The sequence below is a fragment of the Anabas testudineus genome, chromosome 16 (assembly GCF_900324465.2).
Source record: "Anabas testudineus chromosome 16, fAnaTes1.2, whole genome shotgun sequence".
NCBI classification, from domain to species: domain Eukaryota; kingdom Metazoa; phylum Chordata; class Actinopteri; order Anabantiformes; family Anabantidae; genus Anabas; species Anabas testudineus.
The window spans coordinates 868,746-890,039 of NC_046625.1; the positions used below are offsets into that span (position 1 = coordinate 868,746).

Below are 21,294 nucleotides of genomic sequence, written 5' to 3' on the forward strand. Positions count from 1 at the left end.
ATAATCGTCCTCTGACTGTTCTGTTCAGTCTAATAACCTCCAGTGAAACCTCCACAGCTCTGCAGGGAGTTCTGGGTAATGGTCTGACTAGAAATAATGGCTCCGAGGGTCAGAGTTCACGGTGGTTTGATTGGACTCCGAATTTTGTTTTTATCCAGGAGTGGTTTCAAACGACGTCACTACCAGATGATGCGTACGAACAGAAAACACCAAGTGAGGGAGGGAGGGAGAAACATGAGGGTGGAGAAGACAGAGAGAGGAGCTGCACCTGCAGAAACAAATACGAAGGAGGAAGACGGGGGTGGGGTGGGGGGATTATTGCGTCATGTGCTCTTTTTGTCACATATTGAAAACAGAAGCATCAGATGTTCTGCTCGGCCTCTTTTAGCTCCTGGTCCTGGTTTGTAACAGAGCTGACGGGGACTGAAGGAGGGGCTGTGGATCAGTTGACCCGGCAGCTGTCCGTGAACCGCAGGGACACGTTACCTGGCAGTACTCCGTGATGATGCAGAACACGTCTTTCTCCAGGAAGCTGTGGTAGAAGGTGAGGATGGCCGGGTGGTGCAGCTGAGACAGCAGCTGAGCTTCCTGTGTAGCTCGGACCGTCTCGTCGGGTCGAAGGTCGCCCAGAGGGATCTGCTTCAACACCTTCCTGCAAGACAGAGGTCAGAGGTGAACGAGGCACACCAGACCAGCCTGCGGAGCAGTTACTGAATGCAGTGTCTTCACTGTCTCACTTCACTAGACAACATAGACCCGATCTATGTTGTTCAGAGGATCTTCTGTGTTCATACTGCAGGAACCTGCTTACTGTAAATACATATAATAATAATAATAATAATAATAATAATAATAATGTTAGAATAACAGAATTTGTGTAATAAGTAATCAGATTACTCCCTCAGAGCAGATGAACAGAACAGAGAGAGAACGTCACCATATCCACCAGGTCTGAACAGACCTCTTGACAGATCTGCCACTGTTGGAAATAACGTCCAGGCTGCTAATATTAGCCTAGTGCTAGAAGAACGGAGCAGCGTGAGCTCCTGGGGGAGGTAATCAGCTGCTCCTCTCTCAGCACACCCCCCCCCCTTTCTCTGTGCTCTTGTTAAATTGCTGAGCGGGTCGGCAGGTGAAATGGAGGTTCTGGTGTTTTAGCACAGTTACCTGTCACTGCTCTGAGAACCAGTACATGTGGAAACATCTCTGTTTTATTAACCAGTTTAACTTAATGTGTTGCTGGTAGCAGCAGAGAGTTCTCTACATGAGAGTACTGAAGTACCTCTAAGAACTGTCTCTGCAGTACACGCAGCACTGCAGTAAATGCAGTTTGGTCGTCTCAGTACAAAGAGACTCCAACACCACAGCCACCAAATGACTTCAGCTCCTCTTAGATTTAGTAAGAGGATGTAGAGCTGAACATTAATACATCAAGTTAACGTCACACTTCAACAGAACGTTAAATACCTACGACTTCAGCTGTCAAATGGTTTTTAATGCAGATTAAACCACTGTGAGGCACCGACGCCTGTTTCCACCCCAGAACAAAAAACCCAGTTTGGTCACACTCACCTGTGCTGTAGGTGTTCAGGAGAAAGGTTCTCCAGGTGTATGAGCACCAATTTAAAGGTTCTGGGAGAAACCAAGTGGTGGAACGGTGAGGGGGGGGTGATTATTTCTGATTTAGTTTCTACAGCAGCATCAGTTCACTTACACACGTGCACCGTAATGTTCTCTTTAACGTATTTATTGTTGCTGTAAAGGTAAAATCAGGGTTTCACTCCCCTGTGTGCTGTTGTGCGGTCCAGGTGATTGTACTGCAGTTTACTTTTCTAAAACTGCAGTAATTTATCAGGTCACATTTCCATTTTCTTTTTCCACACAAAAAGATAAATAATTAAAAACCAAAGAAAGATAAAAATGATCAATGAGCGGCATGTGGGTCACACTCAGCATGGTTTGATTTCAATCGTTCTAATTATCCACAGTCAAACATCCTCGTTCTAACTGTACTTCTAAACGTATTAGAAGTACAGTTTCAGATACTTCAGGTACTTCCCATGTGTCCATTTCAAGCTACTTAGGACACTTTGACATTCTGGGTTAAACCAGTGGTGAGGATTTTACATTTCAAAGATCTGTGAGCAGTATGAAGTTCACCAAGAGACGTCTTCTCCAAACATCTCACGTTGTTTTAATACTGAGTGGAGAAACGATCCAGAACATGACTTCAAAAACAATTCATGTACAAACTGATGATTCATCAGGTTACAACTACTTTTACTGCTGACACTTCAAGTATGTTTTGCTGATAACGGAGCAGCTGTGAAAGAGGTTCTTCTCTTCTGCTTTGGACGAACTTGTTTCTTTTACGTGTTGAATCTTATTGGTACTTTTGTTACACACACTGTCACTGATGTGATCAAAGAAAAGCGTTTGTTCCCTTCGTCACTCCGTGTTCACAGACTCACACACGGCCTCGGCGAACACGATGATGTTTTAAAGTGTGAAACCTCGATTCAGATTTATTTGTACCTGCTCTGCCCCTTCAGATACCTTCTCCTGAATTCAGGGTTTGAATGATGCTTAGCAAACCTGCAGCTGTTGTTGGGTTGGTAATTCAGCCGTCAGTACGTATTCGACCGTCTCCTCACAAACGATTTCACCTGTAAGTCACTTTGCATAAAAGCTTGTGTCAGTGACTAAATGTAAATGTAAATTTATGTGTTTTTATGTGTTTTGAAGGTCGCAAATCTCTGCAACACAGTTCAACAACCTGCCAGCAGCACAGCCGTCACCTGCTTTGATTCTTTCTTGGAGTCGAGACTCTGCAGGAAAATCTAATTTACAGCCTGAATTTATGATCTGCTGCAACAGAAATCATTTCATTCAGTCCATTCACTCCTCACTGTGATCTGCTCCGAGTGCGGTTTTCTATTTTCTGTAACTTTCCGGTGTGAAGCTCTTTACAGAGCGGCCGGGAGCGCCGGCTCTCTGTTGCTACGCAACCACAGGGAAAGTGTGACTCTGTGATTAAAGCTGAGATGTTTGTGAGTTTCTCTGTCTCCAGCGCTGAGAGCAGAAAAACACAAACAGCTGCGAGTCTGAAGGTGAGGCTTCACGTCCAACAGTCGGAAGGATTTCTACAATAAGATTATTAAGACACAGCTGATGGACGACACCGAGGAGACGGGGGAAACAGGACTGACCCAGAAGAATGAAGTGACCCCCCCATCCTTAGCCTGGATAGACTTTAGCATTAAAGTGGAGAAAGTTAATCAAAAAACATCTGAGCAACTAGTGAGACAGGAAAAGTACGTGCTGGTGCTGGTGCTGGTGCTGGTGCTGGTGCTGGTGCTGGTGCTGGTGCTGGTGCTCGTGCCGGTCAAACGTCTGGACCGGGACTTTTCACACACGACGATTGTTCCTTCACAGCACTGATCCAGAAGTGTCAGACAACTTTAATGTAGTATTCCCCCCCCCCCCCGTTTTAACAACACAATTAGAGAATAACGGGGGTGAGGGGGTGGGGGTGATGATGGAGGGGGAGGTGTCCTCCAGGCTCTGCAGCTCAGCAGTGAGATGGATTCCTGTGGCTGGGTACAACTTGTGTGTGGGAGTCAGTGGGGAGTGGGGGGGTGAGGGGAAGCAGTTTCAGAGCTTTGAGAGCGTTGATGGATCCCTCAGCAGCAGATCACTCAGCAGCAGATCACTCAGCAGCAGATCACTCAGCAGCAGATCCCTCAGCAGATCACTCAGCAGCAGATCACTCAGCAGCAGATCCCTCAGCAGATCACTCAGCAGCAGATCACTCAGCAGCAGATCCCTCAGCAGATCCCTCAGCAGCAGATCACTCAGCAGCAGATCACTCAGCAGCAGATCACTCAGCAGCAGATCACTCAGCAGCAGATCACTCAGCAGCAGATCACTCAGCAGCAGATCCCTCAGCAGCAGATCACTCAGCAGCAGATCCCTCAGCAGCAGATCACTCAGCAGCAGATCACTCAGCAGCAGATCACTCAGCAGCAGATCACTCAGCAGCGCGCCGACAGACGACACTCACATTTTAGAAAGGATGCAGAAATGGGGGGGTGGGGGGGGGGGGGGGGTTCTCATCAGACATGTTGATTGTGTCAGCAGAAGAAAGTTCACAGTCAGCGCAGCAACAAAAGACTTGAAGTTCAATAGCCTTCTGCTGGTTCCTGGTAAAAACACAGTGAGCAGGTGAATATTCGAATGGGATGGGGTCCTGCTGGGGGGGCACATCTTAATCCAACTTCTCTCTGGTAGAAACATGTCGAGTCTTTTTTTTTCGTGTATTTCATGAAGACTAAATAACGAGCACCGCCGAGTCCTCGCTGTCAGAGTTAGACGTCAAACAGCCCTCGTCCCACAGGACCCTTTACGCCCCCCCATCAGGACAAACACTCACACCAGCTGCTGGTAACAGACTGACGAGCTACGTGTCTCTGAGTGTCTGTTCCATGTTTGTTGTGGTACGTGCACCTTGAATCAGGTCAAAGACAAATCACCACGGTAACAATACAGGTTTTCTGGTTCTGATGTTCCAACAGTCGATAATCTCGTGATCAGCTTCATCCACAGCTACAGCAAGAACCTCAACCACACATTAAATCATGTTTCACTTACTTTTTGTTTGTTTGATAAAGACTCTTTGTGTTTGATCAGCTGAGAACCTGCCTTCCTTCACACACAGGGTCAGAAGCCTCATCGTCAGCGAGAGCCGGCTTTGCTGCACGACAGGGAAACTGGACCCCCCCCCCCTCCCCCAACACAGGTATCCTATGAGGAAGAATCAACCAAACAGGGGACAGCGGATCACTGAGATCTCTGTGATCCAGTGTTTCCCTGTTTATTTATGAAGAGTTACATAAGTTCAGAGGGCAGAAAAAACAAGAAGGACTTAAACCAGCTGCTGCTTTGTAGCTGGAGCTCAACACGTGAATAACATGGAAATAACATGTTCACTACAGCTTCACCACAGCTCAGCTGCTGACAACTTTTCCATGTGTGAATTTAAAGGCGGCAGCAGCAGAAACACAGAAACGCTCCAGCTGTCCTGCAGCTCTGGATGTGGCAGGTTGTCAGCCTCCCCCTGAGTCTTCTCTTTGTGTTTCTTAGAAAACCTCCATCACATTTTCAGGATCCAGACTAAAAGTCCTGTTTGGTCTCACTCAGAACAGCACTCGCTGACTGAAGCGGAACCTCAACTTTATGCTAATGAAACAGTTCCGTCCCAGTAGGCTTTGCAGCAGCCGCAGTCAGCAGCTGAAAACAGAAGCTTCAGGTGCAAACAGAGACGACAGGTCGACTGGAAGATCAAACAGCTGCTCCAAGACACGGCAAACCTCCGAGGAATCACTTCAGTTCACGCGTCTTTGTGCAGAACTCAACAACAGCCAGCGTTGTGACCTTTGTTCGTAGGGGTTAACGTGCTGCTACAAACAAATCTGTTCTGTATTATTATTTATTATTGTAATGACACGTGTTGGAAAAACATCTGTCATCAATTTCATGAAAGAATGATAATAAGACAATACTGCCGGAGTTCCTCTGTGGTAATTATCACTTCAAACCTCCATTCGATTGTGGTAGTGACACACGCTCATGAAGATCTGCTCATTTGAAACGAATGCAGCAACAAACAGAGTTGGGACCGAGACAACCAAACATCAGACTCCAGAGAAACGTCTGAATGGTTCGTGCCCCCGAGGCGGAAAACAGACGTGATGCTCCGGAGGGTTCAGTGTGGACTCAGAGGAACCTCAGTGTTTCCTCTCTGAGGGTCTGTGGACAGTTCCTGTTAAAATCCTCACAGAGCTCTGTCCGACAGTTTCTCTGACAAACTCAGACGTGAAAGCCGGCAACAGTCGGCGGGCGCTGCTCTCCTGTTGCCATGGATACCGCATCCTGACAGACAGTCGAGGTCACGGCTCTTGAGAAACCTCCTAAATACAGATGTGCAGCTGATGTTTGTTTTGTTCTGATCAGTCTGAAGCTGCTTCATGTCAACTGTTGGATGAGACACACACTAAAAAGAAAAGCAGTGAGATTTATAGCAGGCACTGACACACTGATCAGGGCCACGTGTCTAAATGTGGCAGGGGAGCAGGACAGGGGGGTGGGACCTGTCAGGTGGTGAAAGGGCAGAGATGAAGACTCCAAACTCCGACTCACCATCTGGTTTCTGACAACACAAAGAGTGCTCGCTCCTCCTGAGCGTCGTCCTGCAGCAGACAGTTGCACAGCGTCCTGACTCGCTGCCCTGTAGCAGAACTCTGCAGCTCTTCCTGCTGCTGACGTTCACTGAAGGGAAAACGACGTCAGGATTGTAAATCACAAATCGAACCTCTGGCTGAGAGCAGGAGACAGATTGGAGGCTTTAGCCAGAGGTACGATCAGAGAGACTCTGAAACAAGAAGAGAAACCCAGGCCCACATCAAAGTGCAGCCGGTAGAACACTGTGTGTTCCAGGGGATCAGCCCCAGTAAGGTAAGTTAGGACTAGTCACAGAGTTTAAACAAGTCAGGTTTGAAAACTGGTGATTGATGAATTGATGGCTGGTTACAGAAAACTATTTGTTTGGGAGATCAGCACCAGTGAAAAGCAGTACATGCACTGCATTCATCACGTCTCTGGCTCCTCAACACACGAACTGTCAGCTCTAAGTTGAGGCTTCGGCATTCAGTAAATCTGCTGCTGTCGACTCTCAGCCGAAGTCAGACAGCCGAAACACACCGACACCACCGCGTGTGTGTGTGTGTGTGTGTGTGTGTGTGTGTGTGTGTGTGTGTGTGTGTGTGTGTGTGTGTGTGTGTGTGTGTGAAACAGCAGACCATGACAGAAAGGAGCTGGGAGAGAGAAGTGGTGTGTTTGTCAGACACTCAGAGTCCAGTCTTTCCTGTGGTTTACAGTTGTACAGCGTACACACACACACAAACACGCACACACACTTAAACACACACACACAGTTTAGGTTTGTTCCTAAAGATAAAATTTCATTGATGCCGTCAAGAACACAGCTTGTTCCTTACAAATATCCTAAATCCAATGAGTTCATTTTCATGAAACAGACACAAATGGACTAAAAGAGAAAGAAAACCAAGAAACTCTGTGGTGTCGATCCACGTTTGTCTCTGTAAACTCAAACCAAACAGCTGCGTCATGTGCAGGTTTCATCCAGATGTGGATTCAGGACAGGTAGATACTGGACCACAGAGCTCAGAGCTGCTGTCGGCTCTTTGTCTGTTGACGTCTGACAGTCTGTGTCAGAACAGTCCCTGATCTGTTGATCTGTGTTTCAGTTCAGTGTGAATGTGACGAGGTTTCTCTCTGACGCTGCTTCACTGAACCCAGATCAGCTCTCACAGCTTTAATTACACACACACACATTCCTGAGCGCACTGTTCAGGAATGTGTGTGTGACTGTGTTTGCAGGTCAATGCTGCCATCTGGTGACAGCTGTTGATGTTTCTCTGTTTTATTCTGTTTTATTCTTGTTTTCTGCTTCATTCAGTCTGTAAAAAACTGTGAATGACGTGAACCAACTGTTCCTCGCAAAGGCAGTCTGACTCTGGTTAATGATATTACACAAATAAAAAGGGAGGGAAAACTGTCACACATGCACCTGAACGCATCATTAGGTACAATTCTCCAACATCATCAGTGAATCTACTCACAGCTGCTCCCCGTCCGCAGCTTTGTTGTCCTGAACCAGATAAACGGAACCAAAGCTCCCTCGACCCAGACTCTGCAGGATGCTGTATCGCTTAGCAACCAGAGCCTGGCCTGACTCCGCCTCCTGATACCTGGGCATCCTGCCTGCTCACCTGTGGACTGAGGACAGGTTCAGAGTGAGCTCGGATTCAAACGCTATATATAACGCTTCTATTGAGCCAGTGTGATAATATTAATGCAGCCTCATTACTGAATCATTTTGTTTTGTGTGAGAATCAAAATCTGCATCTGATTTTGACACCAAACAGGAATCAACCAGAAGATGCAGAAATGACCTCCGATACAGAGATGTGCTAATGAAATCATCAGAACTGGACCTGCTCTTGTTGAGCCACCAACACACAGAATCTGCTCATGTGCCCGACGTGTGGAGGAACAGCTTGACATGAAGCTTTCACGCTGAAACATGGAAACATGGCTTCTAAATTCAGATTGTGCTTTTAAAGATTTAATAAGAACTCGACATTGAATAATCTAATAAAGCAGAGAGAATAAGATAAAAGTTTGAATATTCAGACACTAAAGACGTAATATTTTAAAATATATAAACATAAATAAATGATCTGATGGTGGCTTAGTGCCACAAACTAAAAATAAAAATACAAAAATCTGACAATGAAGTCAGAGAAAACAAAGTAATGCTTGTAACTTAGTACTTTTAAATGAAGTACTTAATTATCAATTAATGAATTAACCCAACTTAATTATCCTCCGTTATATAATACAAGGCTATAATCTTATCAACTATATTTCAGGATAACAAGCTTTTCTTGACTGTAGCTTCTAAATGTCACATTTTTAATACTGCAAACCATCAGGGGCACTTTATTTTGAAAACCCTTCTTCAAGCAAAAAGGCTTTTATTTTGCAGGAACTAGTGGATGATAACGTTTAATTTGAACAAACTGGACACTGATATTGAAATAGAATAGAATTATAAGAATGTCAGATTAGTTTATTTTAACTGTTCTTTAAAAGAAGAAGGTGACGGGAACCAAACCGGAAGTTTAGCAGCTCGTAATTCTCCGTAAAGGAAAACATGGACTAATGGTAACATGGAATAATAATAATAATAATAATAATAATAATAAGAAGAAGAATAAGAAGAAGAATACCGGACGCCTCGTGTCTGAGTGAATTTCATCAGTTAGATAAGAACAAACTCCAGGTGAGATGAGTTGTTTACCTGCGCAGCACTGGATGGACCACTTCCGTGTTTGACCTCGTTTCCATGGAGACACGCCTCATCCCGGGCTCTGACCGAGTAGTACTGATACTTGCAGTACTCCTTTAGTGGTACTTGTACTTTTAGTGGAGTATCGTTTACTTCTGCCTCCTAATCTAATGTTAGCTGCGGGATTTTCCACAACCTGGCAACACGTCGATCGTTCATTAAACAAGGAAAAATAACTTGAATGTGAACAAACAAACACTTTTCATGTTTATTCTTAAACTCTGGAGAGAAAAATGTGAGTAATGCAAATATAAGAATCTTCAAAAAGAATCTGAAACATTCATTTAATAATTAGTCTGCACATGTAATTAATGAAGAATCTGAAACATTCATTTAATAATTAGTCTTCACATGTAATTAACTAAAGAATCTGAAACATTCATTTAATAATTAGTCTGCACATGTAATTAACTAAAGAATCTGAAACATTAATTTAATAATTAGTCTTCACATGTAATTAACTAAAGAATCTGAAACATTCATTTAATAATTAGTCTGCACATGTAATTAATGAAGAATCTGAAACATTAATTTAATAATTAGTCTTCACATGTAATTAATGAAGAATCTGAAACATTAATTTAATAATTAGTCTTCACATGTAATTAATGAAGAATCTGAAACATTAATTTAATAATTAGTCTTCACATGTAATTAACTAAAGAATCTGAAACATTCATTTAATAATTAGTCTGCACATGTAATTAACTAAAGAATCTGAAACATTCATTTAATAATTAGTCTGCACATGTAATTAATGAAGAATCTGAAACATTCATTTAATAATTAGTCTTCACATGTAATTAATGAAGAATCTGAAACATTAATTTAATAATTAGTCTTCACATGTAATTAACTAAAGAATCTGAAACATTCATTTAATAATTAGTCTGCACATGTAATTAATGAAGAATCTGAAACATTAATTTAATAATTAGTCTTCACATGTAATTAATGAAGAATCTGAAACATTAATTTAATAATTAGTCTGCACATGTAATTAATGAAGAATCTGAAACATTAATTTAATAATTAGTCTGCACATGTAATTAACTAAAGAATCTGAAACATTAATTTAATAATTAGTCTTCACATGTAATTAATGAAGAATCTGAAACATTCATTTAATAATTAGTCTTCACATGTAATTAATGAAGAATCTGAAACATTAATTTAATAATTAGTCTGCACATGTAATTAACTAAAGAATCTGAAACATTAATTTAATAATTAGTCTGCACATGTAATTAACTAAAGAATCTGAAACATTCATTTAATAATTAGTCTTCACATGTAATTAATGAAGAATCTGAAACATTAATTTAATAATTAGTCTGCACATGTAATTAATGAAGAATCTGAAACATTAATTTAATAATTAGTCTGCACATGTAATTAATGAAGAATCTGAAACATTAATTTAATAATTAGTCTTCACATGTAATTAATGAAGAATCTGAAACATTAATTTAATAATTAGTCTGCACATGTAATTAACTAAAGAATCTGAAACATTAATTTAATAATTAGTCTGCACATGTAATTAACTAAAGAATCTGAAACATTAATTTAATAATTAGTCTTCACATGTAATTAACTAAAGAATCTGAAACATTAATTTAATAATTAGTCTGCACATGTAATTAACTAAAGAATCTGAAACATTAATTTAATAATTAGTCTTCACATGTAATTAACTAAAGAATCTGAAACATTAATTTAATAATTAGTCTGCACATGTAATTAACTAAAGAATCTGAAACATTCATTTAATAATTAGTCTTCACATGTAATTAACTAAAGAATCTGAAACATTCATTTAATAATTAGTCTTCACATGTAATTAAGAATCTGATATTAAACAATAGCAAACATGTGTTTCTCTTACTGGTCATCGGAGCTGGTTGCTCCAGCAGGTGGCGCTCTGCCATCACGTCACAGGTCTTCAGGCTACTTGAACTAATTTTAAATACATTTTGCACAGAGGGGAGGACTAACCCTTACCTCCCCCCCCACCACCCGCCCCATCACTTGCACAGGATTCATCTTCTCACAAAGTCAAACTACCTGTTTTGTGTGGCTGAATGAAACGTGAGGCGTGTTACAGACAGATCACCGCCCTCCAGGTGGGAGGTGACTGCTGACGTCACCTGCTGGTCTGAGGCTCAGAGCTGCAGCCAGATGATCCACATGAGGGTCAGGACTGTTTGCTTTGACCCCCCTCCTGCTGCAGAACAAGCTGATGTTGTGTTACACACTGTTTGTGGTGATGCTGAGGGTGGGGGCAGCAGCTGCTCAGTTGAGGAAATGAAACGGCCCCTGAGACGGAGCAGTGACTCACACTTCCCAGCATCAGTCAAACAGACAAACACAGTTTGCTTCTAGCCTGCAGACTGGGGGGCCGGGGCAGTTTGAGAAGTGGGTAGAACTGTTTTAGACTCTGATTCAAGTCCAGACGCATAAACAGGAACAAACTGCACATTATTAACAGTTCCACAGTTAATTCAGTGTAAGAAATAACAACCAAATACCCAGGAGGGCTCCTAACATGAGTTTACTACCAACCTGAACAAACTGGAACACTGCATAAAATATGATCTCCACAAAACGAATACTGAATATTTCAACCTCAGAGTCACTCTGACGTGCACAGTCCACAGTGTACAACACTGCTCAGTGCGTTATGAGGGTCTTGTGAGGTTTCCAATTGAACCTTCGGTGTCACGTCATCCACGTCATTCATCCTGTGTGGTTTTAACACCTGCTGAGCCAAATAAAGTTAATTTAATAAAACACGAACCAGCTGCTGTAATATTTCATCATGTGCACAGACACGTTATCTGATCAGCTCGGCCATGCCGTTCCTCAGGGATCCATCATTCTCGTTCTGATGCGAGATATAAAATGTGACTTTTCCACATATGCCGACGATTAAATGTTCTACATTTAGTTTAGACTGAACCAATTTCCTCTGCAGAAAACAGTAAGTGTAGTGAAACATACAAAACAAAGCAACAGGAACCCGTTTTTTTACTGTATGTGCCGTTATCCTACAGTACAAGCAGTACTATAATGTAGTATTCTGATGAGGTTGTGCCCTTATTCTTCTTCTGTACTGCGTTCACAACAATACCTTATATTTAATTTGACGAATCGGTTTATAGACATTTAAAAAACTTAAATGATGAAGATTTGCTGGTGCAGTTAGAGAGTATTTAGAAAAAAGGTCTGTGTTTAACTGTTTCAGGTGAGGTGTAAAACGAAATACTTCCTGTACCATATCATCCAACATCTACCATAATTGAACACTTTAATTACTTCTACTTACCTCCGACCAGCACAATAGCCTAATTTAGGCGAGTGTCACATTAACTGTGATTCTACTGTACGGTTTAAACAAGCGTGTAGTTTCACAGATCAAATCTTACATTTTGTACAAACTTAAAATCAGTGTGAGACATAAACAGTTTAACGAGCTTTTAATTGACAACATGCAACAAATCACAACTTGTCGTTTAAACACACTTTTAAAAAATTTAAAAAAACAACACAAATCATGTGAGCTCGTCGTGACGTGACATCTTATCCTCTAAAATACAATAAAAGTGCTTCATTTCTCTAGTTTACTCAGTTTCTTTCTTTCTTCACTGAAACCACGTCGGCCCGTCAGCAGGTTTCTGAACCAATCAACAGAACATTAAGGCACTTTGGAGAAAATCCTAAATGATCTAAACTACCAGGCGTCTGAGTCCACTGGGTTTCTTCTGGTTACAGAACCACAGCAGCACTTCTCACTGTTCAGTCCAGTGCTGATCCAGAACCAGGAATAGACATGTCATGGTACATAAAATCTGTGACAGGACAAAACGAACTCACTGGTTCAACACCACTGTCTGCTCACCATCACGATCCTCTACTGAATAAGAACAGCACAGTGGTGCTAAGAGGTTCTACACAGTTTGACTTTAACTGAGTCTACTGACATTTACACCAACACCTGCTTCAGGTGAGATGGTTTAGTCCGTAACTTTGGTTATTACTGAAGTTATTACTATGAATTTCATCATCATTATTATTAGTTTGAGCTCTTTAAAAAAGTCTACAAACATTTCTGAACAATAGATGATTTTGTATTTACAACATTTTTCCTGTAACTAATGATCATTTCCCTTTTTTTCCCCACATTTCTTTTTCCATGCAATATCCATTCGAGATCCTGATACAGTCTGATGATAACAAACCTCCAAACTACAGACGAGCAAAGCGCCAGTGGACAAACAGCCAGAAATCAGGTCATTTTGCATCATCGAGCATCACAACATAAAACGTGTAAACAGTCTGGTTTTATTTAGCAAAGAACCACAAGGAACCTCTCAGACTATTTACCGGAGCACAACACTATGTTTTTCTCGAAACAGCTGAGAGTTTCTATTTTCAGCAGATTTAAAATCTCCTTCTGGAAATTGACATGAAAGAGACAAATTCTGCTTGATGCAAAGATTCTTTCTGGTCCCAAGCAAAACTTCCAGGCTTCATTATAAAACCCAGCATTAGCGCCAAAAACAACGGATGCACAAATAAAAAAAACTAATCTGATACCAAAACTGCAAACTTGGTCTATCAAAAGTCCAACAACAGGAATACAAAATTGTAAAACAAAAAGCACACGCTGATTAAATCTCAAAAAGTCCTCTTCATGTTTGTCCAGTGATGCTAAACAAGTCCTTCAGCTCCTGATGATCAGTCACAACAGACTGGATCATTTAACTATGTTCTGCTGAAATGGTTTCAGCATCTAAGAGGTTTCTTCAGAGCATCTTTAATGGAAAGAAAGTTTTAATATGTCAAACGGGTCCAGACCCAACATAAAACACAGTGAAGCAGCAAATGCACAGCGTATGTGAACATGTTGGACCAGCACTAAAGTTCAAAGCATCATGTGAAAGTGAAAAGCAGCATTTGGACTCTGTACAGCTGTAGCTCTGATGAGGTGGTGCGCTGTGAAGGCCCCTGCACACCAAGCCATGTTTCACTGTCACGGGAGACAGGCTGTGACTGGTCCTAGATCACACTGACCGACACACAACAGAGACCTGATCAAAATGATTCGATTAGATTTGGGTTGGATTTGTAAAGTCCACTGCCAATCTGATCCCTGCTGTGTTTGTGCAAGTTGTCAAGTGCTACAGCACTGACCAAGGGAAGCAGACGCACGGTGTTTTATTAAAAATAACATCTACCTCTTTTTATGAATATTATTATTTTTGTCTATAAAATGGCAACAAATAAATAATGAATAAAAATTAAAAGTTTGATTAAGGTTCATGCATTTGCATTTCTGCTTTCTAACAAACATGATGAAAATAGTAGTTTTAGTTTGACTTGTACCACATTCAGGTGGTATCTGCTGTTGTCACACAGTGTGCAGGGGCCCCTGACTGGACGCTCCACAAATAAGATGATAATCTGCATCTAAGGTTTTATATTTGTCCATTAAAGCTAAACTTACAGTGAGCTTAAGTGACACATTCAGTCCCTCATTGTGTCCTCTGTGCTGCTTCACAGGAAATTTAAAGACACATTCAGTGCAAAACCTGAAGCATCACACTAAGATTTTTGGCATCTGATCAACAGTAAGGCAGTAATCTGAGGAGAACAGCTCTGACCTGAACCAGGAAATGGCAGGAAAGACCACACCAAAAGGTATCCACATTTGTTTCCACCAGCACCCAGACTTAACATCATAGCAACATCATTTTGAATTCTACAACCATCCATAGGTTAGAGAACCTGTACGACCCACACATACCTCTGGTACAACTTCAATATAAATGGTGTCAACTTCACCCTGTAAATGTCTGAAACTAGTCTTAAAGAAAGAAACGCAATCCGTCTTTCCTTTTACAGTAACTTTACAGTAAAGCTACAATTATTTAATTTTTACAGCAACATGACGAGAACATTATTATTATTATATTATTATAATTTTTATCAGAGAAAAATATACGAGAACATGATACTGGCTAACAAGTATGATGTAACTGACACGTTATCAAGTTAGGGTGGAATTAAAATAATCAACTTAATAATATTCAAAACTGTTCCAATAACAATAGATAGTGTTCTCATTCAAAGTTGATGACAGTTTACTGTGCTGTTAAGTAAAACTGGTTAAACTAGTCACCCAGCGTTGGCACCTAAATGTTAATAAGAAGTTGTATTACACAAAGTCTGACGATTAATCCTGTGGTACAACAGTTTGTGCTTTGATAAAATTCACTATTTGAGAACTGGTTGTCTGATTTAGACAGAAAACGAGTTATGACAAACTGAAGACAGGAAGAAAAGGGTTTTCCGAGGATATCCAGGTCTAATTTAGATAAACAAAACAATCAGAAACAAATACGACCCAATTCTCCATGTAGCTAACACGGTTAATGCTACAACTAAATGTTCAAACACCAAAAAACTGAAATGGAAATGTGGTGGAAATCTCTTCATACGGATTAATAAAGTGAAATCCTGAACCACAATCTCAAGTGTCCCCGTTTTTCACCAGTTACTGATATTTAAAAGAGCTGTGGTGTTACTTTAAAGCTTTTTCATAATAATCACCATTTTATTCTGACTGCTTCATGAGTCATGCTCAAATCTCAACTTACATATATGTCCTGCATCAGTTGTATTAATGTATATGTCTATTAACTCATGCATGTTTCTATTCATCCACACAAACGAATCCATGCGTACATTTAATTACTCAGAACACCTGCTTTATAATTCATGCATAAATGTTTCTAATGTTTATTTCATTAATCCATATTTTTACTGACTTGTATTGAACACTTTATTCTTCCGTGGATGTTTCCTTAACCTGTGCACATTTCATTAATCCTTTCCACGTCAGTAATTTTCTGATTCATGTCAAGTTGACTTTTTCCGTAATTTTCCACCTTGGCTGTATTCACTTTAATGCGGACACTGCCGAGCTCTTGACATCATTTCATACAGTTGCTGATGTGCTTTCTGGGTGCATGATGGAAAGAAAATTCAGACTGGTTAGCAGTTTGTTTTTAAAAGCACCAAGGACACTGACAGTTACAGTTTGTTTGTTAGGAACGATGGCTGTTCTCTAAACTCTTTGATTGTGGAGAGTTAATGTGATGCTTCACCCAGAGACACAAAGATTCAGTTCACTTGAGTAAAACTTTGTGATAATTGTACCATTAATAGCTCAGATTGCACATTCTCCTTTAACACTGATGTCTGCCATTAAGTTATATTTCACCTTGTGAACAGACTCAAACCAACGGTGCAGAATGTCCTTCCTCTCAGCTCCAAGCCCACTGGCTGATGAAGGAACATTTTAAAAACTACCCAGATGAAGCATCAGTTGTTTTGTAGAACAGATGATCTCTACTTTACTCAAACTAACTAAACTGTGCATTTTCTGCGGACTAGTCTGAGTGGTGCATTGATATTTGTTTGGAGATCATTTGGTTTGAGTCTGCTAACAACAAGGAAACATAGATAATCACCTGACATATGTCTTAATTACACAAATGCAGCACTTTTTTGTTTTTGTATCTGTTTGCACTGTTAGCATGCAAACATTTTCTTTTTCATTGTGTCAATTCATATGAATTGTTAGCATGCTACTGTTTTTAGCACACATCCTGTTAGTATTAGGCCCTGAGTAATGTTTTGGCATGCTAACAAAGACATGAACATGCAAATAAGTTTTGTGTAAAATATGAACTTGTTAATGTTTGTTAGCACACGAAAAAAGATTGATAACGAATATTTTCACATTAATATTTTAGTGTAGCATTATAGGGCTATACTTTGCATTATTTCAGTTTTGGGCATTTAAAATGGTTTTAGAAAGAGATGAATACATCTGTAGGAGTAGAAACAAAAAGTTGTCACAGATGCCAAATTTCCAACTAATTAAGCAAATGAAGCAAGATAGAGGTGACACACTCACACTGGTGAGATTCTGGAGGGACATCATCTGGATTGTTTTATGGCACACGACAGGAAGCCGTTCTTTAACAGCTACCACAGCCTAAACTATTGATTAATTCATTTCATTTATTTGATGATACTGATGATACTGAGGTGGAAATGTGTTACTGATACGTCGATGGTCAAACTGTGACACTGAGCACCTTTAACATGAGAATGTGACTTCAGACAACTAAATAAAAATTCTAATACTGTATATACTATTGTCCTTTCAGTTTTTTACCATGATAATCAGGAATATTTATGCTGAATACGACAACATTTCCTGGATCAGCACATCTGTTACTTCTGCAGTACAAGCTTATTCCAATCAGGTTGCTGATTCAGATGGTTGCTAGGCAGATTATTGACCAGGATACAGCAAACAGCCATCTGGTTTCTTCATGTTGGATAATATTTTAAACTGCTGCACCTGGAGGAAGGAGGAGGGGAAGGACACACACAACATAAGGAAAATGCCAATAACACAAAGGTTTTACCGCGTGTACCATGTGTTGTATCTGACAAGACTTAACGTTCCCTCAAGAAGTTCCTGTGACATCATGTTCACCATAGTGGGTCAAACGACAGGACATACAGTTTGTGATCTGAGTCCAAGTGCACGTCTTATGTGGACCAGGTCTCAGTAAGCAGGTAAAGGATGGGACATACCAGTCTGATGAGGTCCACAGCTCAAACTGTAAGACGTCCACAAGTTAACGGCCATCAGGAATGTCGCTATGAACCCAAACACCTGAAAACAAATGCAACAGCATCCATGTTACACTCAAATTACACATGCTTTTTCTTTATTCAACATTACTATAAAATAACACTAGATTTTCTGACTGGTAAAGAAGCACAGTCTGTGGAGATGTGAGGTTTCTGTAAAATTGACTTCAGTAGAACAACATTATTATATTAAATAAAATCAGTCCCTCTGCCCTGCCTCTTTTAGAGGCAGGAGCTTCAACTGAATGTTAATAGATCAGTTTTACGGGTGAAAGTGTTGAGACAGAGGTCTCACTTTGACTTGACAGAAACCACAGACACCAATCATGTTCGCACTGAACTTATTGTGAAAGCAACATTTGAATTTAAAAACATGTCAACTTGCTCTAATGATACGATTCATTCTGCTGACAGAGGTTTGTTGGTGCATTACCCAAATAAATGTTATGACTTCAGAAACCCCTGTAATCTGCAGCTACTCTTCAGTTACTGCTGGTTTAAACATGAGGCGAACCAGCAGATTTGATTATTGCTTGAACAGTGTCTGTGGTTGAGTTTCATTCAGAAACATGCCACAAAGACAATAAAAATCATTTTACAGTGTGCAGCTTCAGGTCCTGCTGCCAGAAATCCTGCAGACAAACTACGAGACATTCAGCAGGGTCAGTGACAGAAATCTGTGACAGAAACAGAGAAGGAACTGTACCGACGCAGCCACCAGCGCTGAAACTCCAGAGCCCTTCACAATGGCAACGATGGAGCCGATGAGGATGAGGATGGTCCCCACAGAATAATGAAAGTACTCCTGAAAACAGCAAAAACTAGATCAATGTAAGATCAGAAGAGACAGAAATGTTCTAATCAGCTTCTCAATTGTAGAATGAACAATTTAACAATGGCAAACACACTGAAACCCAGCTCCACAGAGATAACTTGTGAAATAGCAGGTAAGTTCTTGTTTTGTAACCCAGAGGGTCAAACGGAGAGATGAGAGTTGCCGAGGACAGTGAAAAAGCAGAAGTGAGATTGCGAAGAGATTAGCAGCTGTTGCTCGATACACCTGCTCATCGGGCAGCTTTGACACTAACACACACACAGATACAAGTACAACGTTTTCCTGCTCACCGTCAGCGGCCAGTTGATGCAGGGCATCTTTGCCTGCAGCCTGAACAGGTGCATGATGAGGAAGATGAGGAGGGCGATAAAGAACCACAGCGTCACTACCTCAAAGTACTGGAAAGCCGCCCAGCTGGGCCAACCGCGAACACAGTAAACACACAGGAAGGCGATGAACAGAGCAAGCTGGAAAAAAACAACACTGATGTTTCATTACTATAAATGATCAGGGGTACTCTTACCTTTACACAGAAAGTACATTTTAGAGCATGACTTACTACTTCACCTTGAGTAAATCATTTGACGTAGACATACTTGTCAGGCAAGCACTTGCACTCTTACTTAAGTACTGACCACTTCCAGTTGTAGCCTTATAAACATCACTCGCTTTGTAATGGAAGAAGTACTGTAAGTAACTAAAATACTCTGGTACAAGTAAAAGTCCCGCATTTGAAATGTTACTTCAGTAAGAGCTCAGCAGTATATGCTCAACGTATTAAAGTATCAAAAGTAAAAATCCACTTAATGCAGAATCATGTTATTGTATTAGAATTTCTGATGTTTTTAACGATGGAGCTCATTCTGCATTCAATTTCAACAACTTACAGTTCCAGCTGTTGGAGCCGTTCAGTACAAAATCAGTGTAAAGACAGAGGACAAGGAACCGTGCTGAGTGAGTGCAGAAAATGACCTCAAAACAAACCGTTACTACATTTACTAGTACAATTATAGTGAAAAACACAATTTAATATGTAATAAAACACACAGAAAGTTTCCACCATGCTTCCGGTGGTGGCTGTGGCTCAATAGGTTCAGCAGTTGTCTGCCAATCTTAAGATCGGTGGTTTGATTCCTGGCTGCCATGTCACATGGCAAAGTGTCCTTGGGCAAGATACTGAACCCCAAGTTGCCCCTGATGAGTCAGGTCAGCTGCATAGCGGCTGTTTGTGTGTGTGAATGTGTGAGTGTGTGAATGAGACGCAGTGTAAAGTGCTTTGAGTACCAGGTACGTAGAAAAGCACTAGATAAGTGCAGACATTCTTTTCAAGAATCATTTAACACCTGCAAAGTCAACGTTACCTTAAATGGGTGAGTAAGACCTAATGTTTGTAACTCCACAGACAGATGCATGCTGGGAAGTCTACTAAGTAGAAGTGTGAGAAAACACTGGTACACTTGAGTATTGTAATACTAAGTTTAAAAAAACCATTTTGATATCAAAAACTGGATTTAAAAAATCTGTATACAGCCTTGTGCACAGTATATCTATCTATCTATCTATCTATCTATCTATCTATCTATCTATATATATATATATCTATATATATATATATATATATATATATATATATATATATAGATAGAGAGAGAGATAGAGAGAGAGAGAGAGAGAGAGAGAGAGAGAGAGACAGAGGACATCAGCATCCTAAGTTGTTTTAATATGAGCTGAGTGAACTTTAATTCAACATGTTTTTTAGTTCTGACAATACAAACTAATTATATATCTAATTATCTAGCTTTAAAATCTGGAATCATGATTTTTATCTCATGTTAATGAATTCTATAACCATTCTACATGAGGGTTTAGATTAGTGCATTTCCTTGTGTATTATTTAGCAGAAATAAAGTAGAAATACCACAGAATTGTACTTTTGCAGTGTAGTTAAATTATTGTGTTAAGTTTCCATCAATGTGATTATTAAGGTTAATAATTCGTATTATTTATTGTTAAATGTTCATGATGCTTTAAAAGCAGCATTTTGACTGTTAATACATAAATAAAATAAAATAATACACACACCTCAGTTCCCCTTCACTGATTCATTAAGTCATTAATTACAACCTTAAATTAGCTGTGCGGTGGAGCTAGCAGCTAGCAGCTAGCAGCTAGCAGCTAACGGTAACGTAGCCGAACCGAGTCAGAGCTCAGACTCACGATCTGTCCGATCTTCAGCAGTCCCGGGATGGTCCGGGTGTAGCCCGCGTTCAGGACTCCGTCCCCGGACGATCTGCTCGACGTTACTGTCGTTGTCGTGATGACGGTGTGCGACATGTTGACGGTAAAAGACAAGAAATGAGAGAAATGAGACGGTAAATAACCGGTTACCGGAGATTTGACGGTTAACACGGCCAAGAGTCGCAGTAACAGCTTTTATCAGGGGGAGGGTGTGGTAACACCGGAACTACACACACTTCCGGACAGAGACTTCACAATAAAAGCTGCGGCGTCAGACTTCATAAAAGTCATGTATTAGTTAGGTAGGTAGTTAGTTAGGTAGATAGGTAGTTAGTTAGTTAGGTAGGTAGGTAGGTAGGTAGGTAGGTAGATAGGTAGGTAGTTAGTTAGGTAGTTAGATAGGTAGGTAGTTAGTTAGGTAGTTAGGTAGGTAGGTAGGTAGTTAGTTAGGTAGGTAGTTAGTTAGATAGGTAAGTAGGTAGTTAGTTAG

The 21,294-nt window shown here is 40.6% G+C and overlaps 2 protein-coding genes across 5 annotated transcripts in view; both read right to left on the reverse strand.

The window, feature by feature from the left end:
* The window catches only part of nek11 (NIMA-related kinase 11), a 44,490-nt gene extending 35,505 nt beyond the window's left edge, over positions 1–8,985 (reverse strand). For all 4 annotated transcript variants that reach the window (XM_026371550.1, XM_026371549.1, XM_026371551.1 and 1 more), the window contains exons 1-3: positions 8,945–8,985; positions 7,701–7,857; positions 487–652 (exon numbers count right to left, since the gene is read on the reverse strand). In XM_026371550.1, coding sequence (XP_026227335.1) covers positions 487–652; positions 7,701–7,837 — 303 coding nt within the window. In that variant the 5' untranslated portion in view covers positions 7,838–7,857; positions 8,945–8,985. The remainder of the gene's footprint in view (positions 1–486; positions 653–7,700; positions 7,858–8,944) is intronic.
* Positions 8,986–12,455: 3,470 nt separating this feature from the next.
* cmtm7 (CKLF-like MARVEL transmembrane domain containing 7) lies at positions 12,456–21,013 on the reverse strand. Its single transcript, XM_026372233.1, has 5 exons — positions 20,784–21,013; positions 18,857–19,033; positions 18,438–18,536; positions 17,672–17,753; positions 12,456–17,432 (listed from the first exon to the last, which is right to left on the reverse strand). The coding sequence occupies exons 1-5, from the start codon at positions 20,898–20,900 to the stop codon at positions 17,419–17,421; spliced, it is 489 nt and encodes a 162-aa protein (XP_026228018.1). The 5' UTR covers positions 20,901–21,013; the 3' UTR covers positions 12,456–17,418.
* Between the last annotated feature and the right edge of the window lie 281 nt (positions 21,014–21,294).

Bases quoted from the DNA above. Each gene is read 5' to 3' on its own strand.
- cmtm7 (XM_026372233.1), bottom strand. From the start codon at position 20,900: ATGTCGCACACCGTCATCACGACAACGACAGTAACGTCGAGCAGATCG. The intron at 18,537-18,856 runs GTGAGCAGGAAA...TGCTGTTTTCAG, and splicing joins GCATCAACTGGCCGCTGACG to GAGTACTTTCATTATTCTGT. The intron at 17,754-18,437 runs GTACAGTTCCTT...ATTTGTTTTCAG, and splicing joins CAGCGCTGGTGGCTGCGTCG to GTGTTTGGGTTCATAGCGAC.